The following is a 17,287-nucleotide window of genomic DNA, read 5'->3' as shown; positions in this document are numbered from 1 at the left end:
AGAAAATTCCAAGCAGAGGAACCAAGACATCCAAAGGCATAAAGATGTGGGAGACCATGGCCTAATCTACTGACCTAACAAACACTGACAAGGTTGTCCTAGGGACCAGACCCTGTGTCAGACTTTGGGGACGTCAAGCAAATAAGAGGTGTCTGCTGCCCTCAGAAAGTTCACTGTCTAACTGGTTCTTCCAAGAGGTACACAACGTGACGATCTAGACAAAGAAGGCCAGGGGGACGCAAAGGAGATGTTCTATCCAGAGAAGGGTCCCTGGAAAAGGTGACACCCAAGTCCCTTAAGGATGAAGAGAAGGCTTATAAAAGATTAAGCCTACAGAGCCAACAAGATTTTGTGGTGCATTTGAGGTGGGGCAAGAGACACAGGACAGAGGGGAGTTGACAGTGACACCTGAGCTTCTGGGCAGGTGCTCTGCGCAGTGAGACCACTGCTACGCCAGAGAACACCAGGGAACATGAGAAGAGCCAGTCTGAGGAGAAAGGTAAGAAATTCGGTGTTGATGTGATGAACTTGGGCAGCGAGGGAGACATCCAGGTGGAGGGGTCTAACTAACCTCTACTGGGACAGTGGGTCAGAGACTCACGAGAAAGGTGTGGGCTGGCGATCTAGATCTGAGAGCCCTTAGCCAGTCAGTCAGCGGCAGCTGAAGCCAAGGCTGCGCTCTCCCACTTGTGAAGACGGCGGCGACCTGATGGCAGTGAACTCGGGGCTCACCCGCAAGGTGCCAGGCACTCCTTTAGCTCATCTCATCCCGTGACAACCCAGAGAGGGAGGCACTGCTTACTATCACCTCCATTTGACACACGAGCACGCTGTGGCGCTGACACACTAAGTGGCTGAGCAAATGTCACATAGCTCAGCAATGGCGGGGCTGGCTTCGAACCCAGAAGTCTGCCTCAAGAGTCTGCTACTTGCTGTTTGTCTTATTAATATGCCAGCAGTCAGAGCAGGCAGTGACTCCACCGGCGGGCTGAAACATTCCCCCGAGACCACTTGGCAGAACCAAGGGAGGCAGGTGACAGCGAGTCATGTGGAGGTGGGTGAGCAGGACGCCATGCAAAGACAGGAGGAGTCCCCCCCCCCCCCCCCCCGGGCCCTGCACCTTTGCCACTCCACACACTTCACTAGGGAAGACCTCACACTGCACACACAGGGTCGGGGAGGCCCAGGGCCCTCTAAGGTGGAGAGGCCTCTGCCCCCAAACTCAGTAGCAGCAGGCAGCACAGAGAAGGTGGACCAGCCTTGTTATGTTTAAAGCTAAGCTCCAGAACTCCCAGGGGGTGTGACAGCACTGAGCCTCCTATAAATGTTCTAGGTTGCCCCACCTTCCTTGGGGGAGCTAGCTGGATCGATTCAAAAGGAAAAAAAAAAAAAAAAACCAGATTCAAGGGAAAAGAAAAAAGCAACTCATTTTTCCTGGGGCATTTTAATTGTCCAGATGAGCGACAGAGGCAGGACAGGTGCCACAGTAAGAGAGACATTTGTGGAAAGGGAAGGCAAGACAGCCAGTGTTCCCACGCTCAAAGAAATCGGAGTTATTTACACTCACACTCTTAAGGCTGACACCACAGGGAAATGTTGTTAAACTTACTGAACAGTAAAAATATAGCCTGGATAATAAAACTTAAACCACCATCCAAGGCTTCCGGACAACCCAGAACCACCATTCTGGAAGTGTCAGAATCACCTGGAGACTGCTAAAAATGCAAATCCCAGCTCCCCCTGTCCCCCCACATCCTATTTCATTCAAAAAAAGCTAAGAGACCCAGGAATCTGCATTTCAAAAGACACACCAGATGATCCCAAAGGACCCATGTACACCTGGACCACCCTTGAAAAACACGAGACAATGCATTTTTTTTTCCTGTCCTTTGGGGGACTGGCCTCATTTTCACGCTGCAGTACAAAAAAAACCTATGAGTATTCCCCAAGGTTAGTCCTCAGACCTCTGTCTGCTTAACAGCCTTTTCCTTGAGAGAGACCATCTGCTCCTTGAAGAATTCCATCACAACTACCCAAGACCTACGAGGCTCCGGGAACTGTGTCTCCTCTCCCAGCTGGGATGTCCTACTCCCAACGACCCCTCTCCTGCACTCCTCTGTCCAACCAGCCAACCCTGCCTACGAGCCGACAGCCCCCAAGATCAGAGATGGGGTCTGTCTTATCACCACTGCTGGCACATAGCAAGGCATTTAACAAATACACAGTGAGTACTGTTCCACATGTAACTTCACAGCCTCAATCACCCTCAATGTGTCTACAACCAAATGTGTTGTATTTTCCTCCCCAAAACTTGGCTATGTTTCCCAGCTTCCTTATATCTCTGAAGTGAACCACCTTCCATCAAACCTAAGATTTAGATTTGTCTTTTCATCTTCCGCTGTCACTAGGAGACCACTCCACTGTCATGAAGCCACCCTACGTAACCGAGTGCTAAACTCCCAAGCATGGACTCAGTCAAATATATGACCCTCGTGACCCTTGCTAAATCAGGATAAGGGAGGAATCACTCTGCCCTCCCGGCTCCAGTTTGAAAAACACACCCATTTACATCATCCTCATGTGACCCTAGCGGGAAGATCCATTATCATGGCCATCTGACAGATGAGAGACCTGAAGTGCAGAGAGAACCAGGCTACCCAAGGTTACAAAACTCACAAGTGCAAGTGGGACTCTAACCCAGATCGGGGACGCATGACACCTCTCGTGTATATACTGACTGACGGACGCTTGACACCTAGCTGGGTTTGGAGCCCCACCCCCCAGCGAATCCTCTCCTGGGGGAAGGCCCCTCGCTCTCACCTCCCTCAGCCTTGTCTCCAGCTCCAGCAGCCGGTTCTTGTCGCTGTGGTCTTGGTGGCTGATTTTCTCCAGCTGCTCCTCCAGCTTTCGGTTCTGGGCCTCCAGTTTCCCTGCCTGTGTCTCCAGGTAGAACTTCTGCTGCCTGAGTTCTGAAATCATCTCTTCCTGGGCCTTCCTGGTGGGGGTGGTGGGAGGAGCCAAGCAAAATCACAGTCTTGTTAGAGGTGAGCACGTTCGCTCAGAAGGGGCACACAGAAACAGAGAGCAGCACGTCTCTGTAAGTGGGCATGGATGGTCATTGCCAGGTTAGCTTGGTCTGGACTCAGCCTCGTGTGCATGATCCCAGTTTGGGGGGCTGGGGCCCATTCGGTCCTCACTGTTCAGAGGCCCTCATCTATTGGCTACAGGAAGGTCCCAGGGGATCCAAGGGACACTAAATTTCCCTCCTATGGTAGACTTTTTTTTTTTTTGAGTCTGTCTAGGAGCAGAAAGGGGCCACTTTAGAGTACAAGACTGCCCCAAAACTCACGAAGGCAGGCCCTGGGGAAGAAAGAGCGATGAGGAGAAGGAAGGTACTCCTTCCGCTTGTCCACAGGCCTTGCTCACCTCCCCACCAGACTGCTCACAAGTATCAGAACCTAGAATGACTTAAAGACCAAAAAGCGGCCTACTAAGCCGGTTTAGGTGAAAATGGGAATGTTTTAGATCTCTCAAGAGACGTATCTAAGGGGGGAACAAAGTCCCAGAGATGCTAATTCTTTGGGGGAGAAGATTAAAATCAAAGTTCTCCTAGAACACGGGGAATCCTTACAAACCTCATGCCCCTGGGCCTGACTTACCAGCGGGACAGATGGCCCAACCAGGCTAATCATGGGAGGCAAGTCTGGGGAACAAGGACCACAGCTTTCCAAAAGCCACCTATTAATAGCCCTCATTAGAGAGAGCAAAGCACTCTGTAATCTGTTGGCAATTTGAACTATTTAAGAAAACCCAGCTCCAAAGAAAGGGCATGGCAGAATGACATGTAAAAGAAGGCAAAGTTACACAAGTATAACCAGGTCTGGGACAAACTACAGAAGTAATTAAATCTGCTCTGGCTTCATCAGACAGAAGAATGAAGTTTATGCCCCAGGAGAGAAGACCAATGTGTCATCATGCATGCAGGTAGAATGTGAATACTTACATGTTCCTCTGGGTAAAAAGACTGCTGTTTGCTGCAAGTTTATTGGCTTCTGAGAGTTCCACAATCCTCTGTTCCAGGGATCTGATCTTGGAATCCATAGCATTGATCATCTGAAACACAGGGCGGCCTTTGAAACCTCACACACAGACAGTTCTACCAGAATGAGATTAACTCAGGCCGTGGGGCCGGGTAAAAGGCTCCTCTGAAATGTAGGCGATCTGACCAGAGGTAACAAGGGAGGTGACTAGACTGTACCCTGAGGGTCACAGGTCTTACTGCCCAGACAATGGCACTCAGTTTTCTCCAACAGAGATGACACATCCCCACACTACCCAAGCTGCCTGCATTAAAACCACATAGAAGGACCAACTTAGGAACCCGTCATTCTGTGAAGAAGCAGGCCTCATTAAACCCTGTGTCATCTGCATGGGCCCTGGGCCTGCCAGAGCCTCTAACTTGAACCTGCAAACTCATGTTTCTCATCGCCCATGGGGCTGTCGTTTTCTAAGCGATCCCTCCATACCCGGCCACCGTTGCCTAGATACTCTACATCAAAGTTTTGCCAACTTAATAAATCATAAGAATCAGGGAGGAGGAGGGGAAGGTGCTGGTTAAAAATACAACTTCCCGGGGCGCCTGGGTGGCGCAGTCGGTTAAGCGTCCGACTTCAGCCAGGTCACGATCTCGCGGTCCGTGAGTTCGAGCCCCGCATCAGGCTCTGGGCTGATGGCTCGGAGCCTGGAGCCTGCTTCCGATTCTGTGTCTCCCTCTCTCTCTGCCCCTCCCCCGTTCATGCTCTGTCTCTCTCTGTCCCAAAAATAAATAAAAAACGTTGAAAAAAAAAATTTAAAAAAAAAAAAAATACAACTTCCCAGGACCCTCCCTTAGAGACTCTGATGTGACAAGTCCCTGTGGGGTCTGAGGTCGCAGGTGGATTAACAAGCACCACAGGTGAACCTGAGGAGTGGAAGGTTTCTAAAACCCACGCCTACACGGGTTAGGAAGGAAAGGAGCCAATGCGCGTAGGAAGGAGGCACTTAAGGATGACCTAGGGCCACTGGGCGATTTGTCAGGTGGCCTTGTGAAGGACAACGCTAATCATAGACCAGCGTGAGTCCTTCAAGAAGAGTATGAAAGGCAAAATTGGCCACCCTGAGCCACCACCCCTACTGCTTTTAGGAGAGGAAGGAGCTGCAGAGAACCTTCTGTGGGCAAGGAACTCCACAGGATTAAGCAGGAAGAATAATTCATCAGCTGGAACGGACTCCCCTTGCGTGTGTGTGATTCCAGGCATGTTTCAAAAACCCTCCTTTGAAAACTGGCTTTGTGATTCCTTATACCTACCGCCTTCTGCTCACTGAGAATTTTGCCCTTCTCGTGGGCCTCCTCTTCGTGTCTCTGCATCAGATTCTCCAGAGTCTCTTTATCGGCCAGGTCTTTCTTTATCTGGTTGTCCAACACCTATGAGAAACAAAAGAAATCAGTGTCCTGAGTAGCAAAGTTGAACAGGGTAGACTAACCAGGGGCACTCGGGAAAAGAAAGAGGAGGAATGAAGAGGCCAAGAAAGTTTTGGGGCAAAGAGGGAGACTAGGAGTTTGCTTATGAGCTGGGACGAGGGTAAGAAGTCAGATATGAACATCAAATGGCACGTAATAGCAGACTTGAGCTAAGAACTTATTTTAAAATCAGCAGCCAGGGGTGCCTGGGTGGCTCAGTCAGTTGACAGTCCGACTTTGGCTCAGACCATGATCTCGCGCTTCGTGGGTTCGAGCCCCGCATGGGACTCTGTGCTGACAGCTCAGAGCCTGGAACCTGCTTTGGATTCTGTGTCTCCCTCTCTCTCTGCCCCTCCCCTGCTTGTGCTCTGTCTCTCTCTCAAAAATAAATAAACATTACAAAAAAAATAAATAAAATCAGCAGCCAAAAAGACTCAAAAGAGGTATATCCTCAGTGGAAGGAGACTCTAAAATGAGAGAAAAAAGCTCTCTCCCCAGAGTTTACAATCTGCAGATATTACCTCAGGATAACTCTATCGTAGTCAATGCACCAGTTTTCAGAACACTGCCTGCTCTTAATCTGTGCAGATTTAATCTAGATATCTCCAAGGCTGTGTACGGAAGGACACAAAGCTGAAAGCCGAGGGCGTCCATGTGACCAAGGCTGATGTTCAGAAAGAGACGCAGACAGGAGGATTCTGCCCACCGATAAAGTAGGTGGAGAGTCAATAGTTTGAAAAGACAACATAAAAGAGAGAGAGGAAAAAAAAAGCCTCTTTCCTCCGTTCTTTCCTCTGATCCAGCTGGGAGTTGGTGGGGGGGAAGGCACTGGAAAGAGAAACCTTTTCTCAGGGGAAGAGGAATCATGTGTTCTCAGGGCCGAGAACGCCACTGCAAGCACCTACTGTTCCCAAGAGGAAAAAATAAAACAGTAATGGTGTCACCATCTACCAGCTTGATCTAATGTTCCGCGAGGCACACACAGCCCGACCAGTTGCCAAAACAACGAGTGAGAAAGAAAGGAGAAAAAGGAAGACGACGTCACATAACTTGCCCGAGCCTTTGACCACTGCCCTGTATTTCTCAACACAGAGAATCCACTCTGCCTTTTCTGAATGACACCAACTGCTTCTGATATTGGGAAGAAGCTGAAAGAATTGGGGTCACAGAGGGGACTGAAATCGGCCTTTCCCACAATGTCTATTGTGAAGGGACCTTCGTAGCTCATGGGATGTCGTCCCTAAAAAGAGCCAGTCAGCAGGGAGGGGGTTCGCATGATACAGAAAGGAAAGAACAGATTTCAAAGAGGGCTTTAAACTAGAACCGACTGATGAAAAAAATAGAATGAGAGTTTGTGGAGAAGAACAAAAGGTGGAGGACAGGTCAAGGGAGGAGGGGAGCAGCTCAACAGGATAAGTGGCCCGTTCTCTAGGATGGCGGGGTGTGATTCTAAAATTACGAACAAGAAAAGGACAGAATCTAGGGTATGATCAGAATTATGACTAAAATGGCCCTAGAGAGGCTGGAAACAGGAAGCACAAAGCAGAGCAGGCTAAAAAGAAATGGTTTCATAAAGATTCCCAGTAGGGAAGACAGAAGAAAACAAGTCTTTCCATAACATTCCCCAGGATCCATCAAACAAAGTTCTTCCCATCTAGAAGGCTGTGGAGACCACACAGTATCTGGACCAGGTATGCTCCTGCTTATCAGGTGCTAAAGCAACGAAGCACATTTGCAGGATGACTCTGCTCAGAATAAAACCTCAGCTCTGCACCGTGATGGATACCAATGAGAGGTATAGAGGAACAGGCCTCGATCAAGAAGTCACGCACCTCGGCTCTGATAGGGTTAAACTGGCAGAAGGAACAAGAGGAAAGATGCATGGGAGGGGAAGCAAGGAACTTGAAATAGGAGAACCACTGTAGACATTTATAGCAATTTAAGACAGAACATGGCTTTTGGACAGGAAGGTCAATATACTCACCCAAATTACAGAATTAATTTTTTTTACATGTATTTATTTGAGAGGGAGAGAACGTGTGCATGTGCAGGCAGGGGTGGGACAGAGAGAGTTGAGAGAAAGAGAGAGAGAGAGAGAGAGAGAGAGAGAGAGAGAGAGAGAGAATCTCAAGCAGACTCCACATTTAGCACAGAGCCCGATGTAGGGCTCAAACCCACAAACCGTGAGATCATGACCTGAGCCAATATCAGGAGTCAGACACTTAACCGACTGAGCCACCCAGGCGGCCCCAGAATGAATTTTAAGAATGGTTCTTTTCATCGTGCACAGGTGCTAGTGGACTACATTCTCACAATTTTCTGGAAGTTGGTTTATTCCAAAGGTAAAAGTTGGGAAGCCTGTAAGAACGCAAACCAAAAGGACTGGTATATAAAGTTTAAAATACACTGAGTAGGGGGTCATACTACAACACATTGAGGTCACTTCTGGGTTAATTTTCTGTATTAAAAAAAATTTTTTTTAATGTTTGTTTATTTTCGAGAGGGAGACAGAGCATGAGCAGAGGAGGGGCAGATAGAGGGGGAGACACAGAATCCGAAGCAGGCTCCAAGCTCCGACTGTCAGCACAGAGCCTGACGCAAGGCTCAAACTCACAGACCACGAGTTCATGACCTGAGCCGAAGTCGGATGCTTAACCGACTAAGCTACCCAGGCACCCCTCTGTATTTTTTTTTTAATTAAAAACAAGCAAAAGTAACACCAGGGGTAAAAAAAAACAAAAAAAAAAACAAAAAACAAAAAAAAAGGGGGGGACAGGGGGATGACCAGGGTGGTGACGATGCTGATACTGCGTGGGCATGTACGTGTTTGGTTCTCCAAAAAGGGAGCAGAAAAGACCAACCGAATCAATAACAGGATCATCAAAAAATTAAAAGCCTCCTTTAATTGTCTGATTTGGAAGCAGAAGAGGCAATATTTGAGATGTAATGACCAAGGTCTGATTCTCAGGAACACAAAAACTGAGTTAAAGGCTTTGTCCAAACACATAATGAAAATGTGATGTGCTTTTAAAAGGAAACAGATAAGTTCGCTTTTTTTCTGATCAGTGAATTAATAATAATTGAATTGAAATAATAATTTCAACAATTGAAATAATAACTGAATTTAACAGCTCTTCTATGGAAAATGATTTAAAATACTAGATAAAATACAGAAAACATTTTCCCAAAAGTTGGCAAGAGAGTAAGAAACTAGATACTAAAATCCTAAGTGAAAGCAGAAACCTGGAGAGTTAAGAAGGACACAAGCTGTTTTTAACTTGAGGCATTTGCTGAACCAAATAAACTCGAGCTTCATTTTTAATAGCTTCAAAGAGTAAGAAGATAGAGAAATCTGAGCCCAGAACCACTCCCAAAGGGGGCACACATCTGCGTTCAAAGTCTCAAAGAATTCTCATTAATAATTTTCAAAGGAAAATGAGCAGCTGACCAAGCACACAAGAAGACAGGCACCATGAGAAACAACGAAGAAAAACAGTGGAGCAGAAACAGACCTTCAGACAGAACAGATATTGGAATTATCAGATAAAGAACATAAAAAACTATGCTAATGTGTTTAAAGAAACAGAAGACAGGCTTTAAAATGAATGTAGGGAATAGAAAATTATTGTCTTAAATAATCTAGTAAACTTGCAAAAGAGCCAAATAAAAGGTTTAGAAACCAAAAATACAGTAACTGAAATGTAAAACTCACTGGTAGGTTTAACAGCAGATTTGACAGGTAAGAATTAGTAAACTAGAAAATCAGCCAGAACTTACCCACAATGTGCACCAAAAGAGAAAGAAATGGAAAAATATGAAAAAAGTTAGAGGTGATGCCTACTCAAATTCTCAAAAAGGAAGAAGGAAGGAGAAGAGACAATATGGGAGATATAGTGACCAGTGATTTTCCAGAATTGATAAAAGATAGGGGCACCTGGGTGGCTCAGTCAGTTAAGCATCCAACTCCGGCTCGGGTCATGATCTCACGGTTCATGCGTTCAAGCCCTGGGTCCGGCTCTGTGCTGACAGCTCAACGCCTGGAGCCTGCTTCAGATTCTGTGTCTCCCTGTCTCTTTCTGTCCCTCCGCCACTTGCACTCTGCCTCTGTCTCTCTCTCAAAACTAAACATTAAAAAAATTTTTGTTAAATTTAAAAGATACCAATATATTTAAAAGTCCTGTTTATCTCAAGCAAGATAAATAATAAATCTGCATTTAGATGCATCACACTAAAAACTTTAGAAAACAAAAGACAGAGCAAAATTTTAAAACGAGCCAAAGAAAAAAGATCAACACTTTCAAAGTAAGCAACAGTTAGACTGACAGCCGACTTCTCATTAGCAATAATAGAAGCCAAAAGTCGATGGGATGTTATTTTCAAAGGATGTTCTAAGAAATCACTGCCAACGCAGAATTCTGTCCCCAGTCAAAACACCTTTCAAGAATGAGGATGATACTTGGGGCGCCTGGGTGGCGCAGTCGGTTAAGCGTCCGACTTCAGCCAGGTCACGATCTCGCGGTCTGTGAGTTCGAGCCCCGCGTCAGGCTCTGGGCTGATGGCTCGGAGCCTGGAGCCTGTTTCCGATTCTGTGTCTCCCTCCCTCTCTGCCCCTCACCCGTTCATGCTCTGTCTCTCTCTGTCCCAAAAGTAAATAAAAAAAAAAAAGTTGAAAAAAAAAAAAGAATGAGGATGATACAAAGATTCTTTCAGACACACAGAACAGAGAACTTGTCCCCAGCAGGTCTTCACTCAAGAAAGTCATCTGGGATATACTTTAAACAAAAGGAAAAGGATCAGGTCTGAGATGCAGGAAGGAAATTAAAAGCAAAGAATGGTGAGTCTGTGGCTAAATCTAAATTACCATGGACCAAATGACAGTGGGGTGAAAATATGTTAAAGGCAGAACTGAGACTAATAACAAATTTTTTTTAAAAATTGTTTTTGAACATTGCATATCAAGACCCCCACGTGGGTAACACCCCAAAACCACCCACCATGGCCTGAGGACAGCATTCACCCCAAACAGTCCTCTAGTCTAGCAAGAAGTGACCCAAAGTGCCCAGGAAGCTATGTCGTGCCATAGGAAGAATGCTGGGGGAGATCAGAAAGTGTCTTTACTTTAATTTTTTCTTCGTAGTGCTGTTCTTTCTGTTTCAGGTGCACCTCTAGGTGCTGGGCTGAGACCTGGGCCTCGCGGTGCTTCTCCTCCAGTTCCTGGACACAAAAGAACAGGCGGTCAGGTGTGCAAAGGGGAAGACATAGCTCATGTGTGTAGACATTCACAGGAAACATGACTCTGGCACCGGTACCACAAGCAACAGGCACGTGTTCCTTCGTTACTAGCCCTAAGGCTCTTGGGAAGGAAACCACCACCCATCCTTGGCCCTGGGTTTTCCAGGTCCAAGTAATCACACACATACACACATAGCTGGTGGGCTGGGATCAGAACTCTGTCAGTGTGACAGGTCAGACAAACAAAGGCAGCTCTTCACCTGTGCACAGAGAAATGACAGTCACAAGGCAACATTTGAGAGTTTAGTGCAGCACAAAGCCCCTGACCACTGTCTTGAGCCTCAGGCCATTTTCACTGTCCCTTAAATGAGAAAAGTATCTTTAATTTCTTTTAACTTCCAAATTGCATTTTTATGATAAAAAATATTTTATATTTTCCTGATTATCAACATGACTGCTCAAGAGCCCTAGCTGTGAAGAAAACTAATGTTACAATTCAAACACTTGGAAGTTGGAATGATTTTTTTTCTTTTTTTTAACTGCCGTGTGGAGAATGTGACTGTCTGGGGACATTCACATCATATCACGTTTATAGGATACAGAGCTAATGGAAACAGTAGAACATAAAATACACTGATAATAATGATGTAAATATGTATGCATATATATTAAAGATGGGAAGAGAATTTGGAGGAATATAAATAGTTTGGATTCAATGTTCCCTTCATTCTAAGATTTCTGCTTTTAAACAAGATTGCAATTCATTTGAAAATTATACCAATTCATTTGCTAATGTATCATAAACTGATTCTTACAAAAGGTGGCATTCAATCCACTGAAACACTCTGTAAACTGCAGATATCTGCATCTACATTAATTCTCGTGAATCTGGACCCATTAGTTAATTACTAATATCAAAAGTTATCACTCCAAGTTTTCATCTCTTCACATTGTTTTGAAATTTTTCCTTGAAGTGGAAGTAATTATGAGCATTCTGAAGAATGAGGAAATTATACAGGATGTGCCCATAAAATGGGGAAAAAATACTTTCAGATTCACATGCACATAAAATGTTACTGATTAAGCTTTTGAAATTCTAAAGTCTACAGCACTGACTTTGCTTCGGGGGCCAGTAAAGTGTTCAATTTTAAGAGCAGGTGCACAAGATCTATTGCAATGCAACAGATGTGATCTTGAAAAGTTGAATGTAAACAGGATTTTAATTAATAAAAACATACTTTAAGGGCTTTATGTGCACTAAAGGATCTCCTGCAATGACTTCTTCCATTTAAGCAAAAGATTTTGCTGTCATGAGAACCCCAATTACCTGTTGTGAAAAGTCTTATGAGAATAGCAAATATTTTAAAGCAATTGACATTTGGGGATCTGTTTCCAAGCACCATCATTATATAACAGTATTAAGGACCTCCTTTGCCCGTGTCCTGGATATTTCACAGCCTGTCAGCACATGGTTCTTGAGCAACAGGCACTTTCCGATAAATGAAGGCACAACCACAAAGGTGCTCGGGCAGGTGGCAAGATACCCTTGAACAAAGAAATCTGTTTTGCTCTTTCTTTATGTTAGGAATCACTTGATAATCATCTTTTCTTAGTTTTAGTTTCAGTCCTCCTAAGACAGCACAGGAACGGAAAGCAGAATCTAAAAATAGGTCAAATGCTCAGATACCTGAACCTGAGAACTTCTAACACCCAGTTTCTGATCTATGTATGAATGGCAGTTTACAACACAGAATCCAAAAGTCCAGAGAAGTCCATGCTCCTACATTTTAATTGCAAGTGAATCTTTGGAAAAGTAGATATCCTAAATCTGATTTCTTGGTGGTTTGGCATTTTTTGTTGTTGTTGTCATTTTTTTTAAATGTTAACTTTGCTTATATGTATAAGATCAGACTCTTCGGTCCTGCTATGCAAACACTGTTGTTCGCTGCTACATTTCCAGCTCCTAGAACAGTGCTTGGCACATAGTAGAAGCTCATTAAATATTTGTTGAATGAATGAATGAACACATCGCCATTAAACAGAGAAACACTTTGCAACCACAAGAGACTTAACCACTTTGTTTGCACCAAGCAAGGGATAGAGTGGTGGGATCTTGGTGGGATCTAATTTTACTCACGATAAAATTCACACACTTGACAATCGCCAAGAGAAACTCTGATGAGGGAACAAGAGAACAGAAAGGGCAGACTAACGGTCACATTTGCCTCTGTGTGCAGACGTATATACGAAGACTGTGTGTCAAAGCAAAACAATTTAACCAATCTCTCTTTCACCTGTTTGCTCAAGAGCATCCGTATCTTCGTGCATATATGCAAACATAGACAGGCAAAGTTTTGAAGGGCTTGGGGGTAGTTTTGGTATTAAGGGCAGGCCTGTAAGTTGGCCATTCTTGAGTTCATTTGGCTGCAGGTGACTCAATTCCCAGAAGTGATGCAGAGATGACAGAGAGAGGTGCAGGGCCCTGCTCACCGCCTCGCCTCCTTATGGCAGAAAGGAACAGTCACCCACCCCAGAGGGTCCCCTAGGGGCAGGGGGAAGGGACCATGAACAGACTCCATGTCATCACTAAGACTCCCAAACGGGGCACACATTCCTGGCTTGGGGACTGAGATCCAAGGACAGTCCTTTCAAAAAGTTCACCTGCCTGGGACAAAACTTCAACACATCTGCAAGTACTCCCAGAGCCAGGCTTCCTTGATGAAGTTAATCTGGTCACCAGAGCCGAAAACAGAATCATGATGATTTACAAACCTAAAAAAAGACCTGCTACATCTAAGGAAATTAAGGAGGGGGGTGGGGAACAATCCTAATAACGGAATGTGGCGGAGAGAGTGAGTGGGTGAACACGGATCTATGACAAATACTACTCTGAGAAAAACAACCCTGCGTGACTAATTTCTTTCTTCTCCAAAAGCAAAAACCTGGGCTTTGGTCTTAAAGGTCTAAATCCCTGCTGTTTTTGTTTTTGTTTTTTTTTAAGTTGGCCTCGCAAAGTTAACAGCCATACAAAACTCTGCTGATGGTGGTACGTAAATGCTCCCGTAAAAACGTTTAACGGAAATGACAGAGGATGCGCGTTCGTGTTTTTAAAATGTCAGGCAGTAGCAAACAGAGCAGAAAAGTAATAATTACGGATCTGTTACCGGTGCTGAAACGTCCGACATTTCGTTATTCGTGCTATCCTAGGAATGTGGCAGACACTGAAACCACTTCTCTCCATTCGCCTACTCGGAGATACCTCCCCTGTTGACGGCAGGCCGTTCTTCTTTTCACCCCCTTCCCTCGGCAACCTCTAACCTGTTGGTCTTTTAACTTTTCAGCTTTTGTTCCTGCTCACCAGAATTTTATCAGCCATCTGCTGGATCTGTTGGGATTTTGTCTGGATGTCATCCTTCAGTCTGTTTTCTCTACGCTCCATGGTCTCTAGCCTCTTTACCTTGTTCTCCAGAGAATGGCGGCGTTCCTGTAGATCATGAATCAATCAGAGAGTTTTAATGGAGTAACCGCTATGGGCATAGCGCCTGCACCGAGGGAGAGCGGCCTCGAGAAGCATACGCGCAAGGCAGGAAGAGAAGTCTCGGGCATCCGAAGCAACAGTGAGAAAAAATAAGATTTCTAGAATCCAAGTACTCGGTTGTGTGGGTTACAAGAGTGCATTCATTCATTCAAATATTTACCAAGCACCTACTATCTGCAAAGTATCACACTAGGCATCACGGAAAGTACGGAGGCGAAGCCGACATAATTCCTGCCCTTGGAAAAGATAAGACAAACACAAAGAAACATAATATAGGTTAAGACGGGGAAGGGCCATACAGAAAATAGGTACGGAGTGCTGTGGGAGGCTGCAGGCAGGAGAGAGGCCTTTTCACCGAAAGCTGAAGGGAGAAGTCACAGAGATGTGAGCTTTGGAGGGCGGAGGGTGGGAGGTGAGGGTGGAAGGCCCTTCGGATGAAGGCAGATGCATTAGCAGAAATACGGAGGGGTAGGCAGCCAGTTTAGGCCGAGGCGAAGCCTCCCATGGCTCAGCATAAGATGCTTTAGGGGACAGAGTAGCAGAAAAACTGAAAGGGGGCACTTGTGAGTCAAATGGTTCAGAGTCTCATGTACCAAGCTGAGGGGTGCACGCAGGGCATAGAGAAGCTCTAAAAGCTTTGGGATGGGGCAGGGGGTGCTGATGAGCCTTGTGTTGAGGCCCATGAGTCTTATATCATATGAGCCAGCTGGGGGGAAGGGAAGACGGGGAACGGAGGGCCAAGAAATTACTTAGTGTGCTCATCTAAGGGAAAGAAGGCCTGGACCATGAGGAGGCCCACAGAAACGGCAAGCAGGGGTGAAGGGGAGGTGCGGGGGGAGACAGCGTGGCTGGATTTATAGGACTGAGTGGCTCACTGAATGGCAGGGGAGCAAGGAGAAGTCAACGATGTCAAAGTTTCAAGCCAGGGGGTGACCAGATAAATGACAGTGGCCCTGGCTGGCATGAGGAGATTAAGAAGGGAGCCCCACTCGTGGGGGAAGATACTGAGTTCATTCTAGAGTTGATGCACCAGCCGGCACCGAGGCAGGGAGAGCAGAGGGCCCAGCAACAGGGCGGGGGGATGGTTAAATCAACTCCGATCTGTTCTGTGGAACCATCACCAAGGCGGCGGCGGTGGGGAGGCGGAGTGAAGGGCAAGTGTTACTTTTTATTCTATATTCTTCAGTACTGTTCAAATTTTTTACAACAAGATGATACTCATGTGTTCCCTGTATAATTATTTCAAAGATAACAACAACAACAACAACAACAAAGAATTCGAGGGAGAGAAGAGGCCCAAAATCTAGGCCTGGGGGCCATCGACACACGGGTAACAGGTGAAGCCTTGAAAAATAATGTTATTAACACCATGGGGAAGAGGCAAGGAAAAACAGGGGTGCAGAGGGAAGAAAACTCAGGATGGAATTACACTTCATCTACTGAACATAAATCCTCACAGCACAGTGAGGTCCGAGGAAAACAGAAAGGCAAAGCTTTTAGCAGAACATCTTTCTACCTGAAGCTGCTGTGACCCATCTCTTTTTCCCTTTCGGGGAAAACATTGCCACTCCTCTCAGGCTTCAAAGGATTTGCAGAAGGGAAAGTGGTTTGGTCAGACATAAGCGAGAGGTGGTTCTGCAGTGTCTTTCCCTCCGCACGGCCCAAAGCTGGTCAGCAGCTCACAGGCGGCCACACCGGGACCCAGGCTCAGTCCACCGTGGGCTGAGGTCCCCTGCTCACCTCGGCCTCCACCAGCTTCTTTTTTATGCCTTCAGAGGAGTCCTCACGGTTCTGCAGCTTCTCCAGCTCACGCTCGGCTCGCTCCTTTGCCTGGCGGATATTCTGCAGCAGCTCAGTGGCCTCTGTGCTGGCTTTTACAGCCTGCCCGGAGAGGAGGGACAGGAGACAGATGGCCAGATTTACTCACACGAAAAGATGGTGACAATCTCCTCAACAGGAAAAGTCAGGTAATACGAAGTATATATGTATCATATCCATTTTCAAAACCTGTACACATTCACTTGATTCTGTATTTTTGTCTATGCCCAAGCGCACTTATATATATTTTGAACATCACTGAATTTGGAATGCATCTTACAGTTAAAATGGACAGCAATTTTTCCTTCTTGGGGTGCGCAGATAAAAGTGTATCTGATGATCATTAGTACCTTAGCTTCAGTGCAACGCAGTAAATGTAAACAAAAAGGGTCTAGTGGACTTATCTGCCCAGGTGTTAATGCCTCACAGCATTAATTTTCACCTTACTTAATTATCTCCTTTGCTAATTAGGGATTTTTTTTTTTTACTACTTTTATAAGAAAACAAAATGAAAACTATACTTTAAACTTTTTTTTCAAATAAATACCTGTCAAAGGACACAACAGCCACAGATGCACTGGTAATTCATAAATCTGTGCTTGAAAAAAAAAAACAGCTAAACCTTTGGAAGTTAATTTTCATTTGGGTCTTAACTATACTGTAGCTCTTATAGCATCAGAGCAAAGATCTGAGCATGAGAAACCAATAGTCTCACACTCACCTGCTTTGAAATAGGATTTCTAAAAAGCAAAAACTGCAAAGAAAACTTGAACGCTAGCACCATCCAATATGGGAGTCACTAGCTAGACATGGCCCCTGAGCACTTACAAAGTGGTTGGTGTGACTGGAAAATTGATCTTCAGTTTTACTTATGTCTCGATTCATTTAGAAGCTGAAACGGTGTAAATATTTTAGTATTGACACATGCAGCAATGATATTTTGGACCTATCAGATTAAAAAACTGTATCAAATAACTTCATCTGTTTCTTTTTGCCTTTTTAATGTGGCTCCTAGAAAATGTAAAACTACATTGGCATCACACTTGCGGTGTAGAACACAGTTCTAGACAGAAGCATGAACCCTCATACAAACTTCTAGCTGAAAGAAGATGGTAGAGGCTTGCATCACTGAGCTCAGGGGGAGGTAAGAAGGGGCGGATGAAGGGATAAAGAAAATGTGGTCTATCCACACAGTGGAA

At 45.4% G+C, this 17,287-nt stretch overlaps 1 protein-coding gene across 11 annotated transcripts in view; it reads right to left on the bottom strand.

Annotated features, from left to right (window-relative positions):
• The window catches only part of CIT (citron rho-interacting serine/threonine kinase), a 164,019-nt gene that overhangs the window by 58,950 nt on the left and 87,782 nt on the right, over positions 1 to 17,287 (bottom strand). For 10 of the 11 annotated variants that reach the window (XM_058691127.1, XM_058691126.1, XM_058691129.1 and 7 more), the window contains 6 exons: positions 16,011 to 16,151; positions 14,091 to 14,216; positions 10,619 to 10,714; positions 5,348 to 5,464; positions 4,004 to 4,113; positions 2,821 to 2,995 (listed from right to left, as the gene is read on the bottom strand). In XM_058691127.1, coding sequence (XP_058547110.1) covers positions 2,821 to 2,995; positions 4,004 to 4,113; positions 5,348 to 5,464; positions 10,619 to 10,714; positions 14,091 to 14,216; positions 16,011 to 16,151 — 765 coding nt within the window. The remainder of the gene's footprint in view (positions 1 to 2,820; positions 2,996 to 4,003; positions 4,114 to 5,347; positions 5,465 to 10,618; positions 10,715 to 14,090; positions 14,217 to 16,010; positions 16,152 to 17,287) is intronic. The other variant, XM_058691132.1, reaches the window with a different exon arrangement.

Source organism: Neofelis nebulosa, chromosome 11, assembly GCF_028018385.1.
Source record: "Neofelis nebulosa isolate mNeoNeb1 chromosome 11, mNeoNeb1.pri, whole genome shotgun sequence".
NCBI lineage: Eukaryota > Metazoa > Chordata > Mammalia > Carnivora > Felidae > Neofelis > Neofelis nebulosa.
The sequence above is the reverse complement of the archived record's forward strand: the minus strand, read 5'-3'. Positions and strand labels throughout refer to the sequence as shown.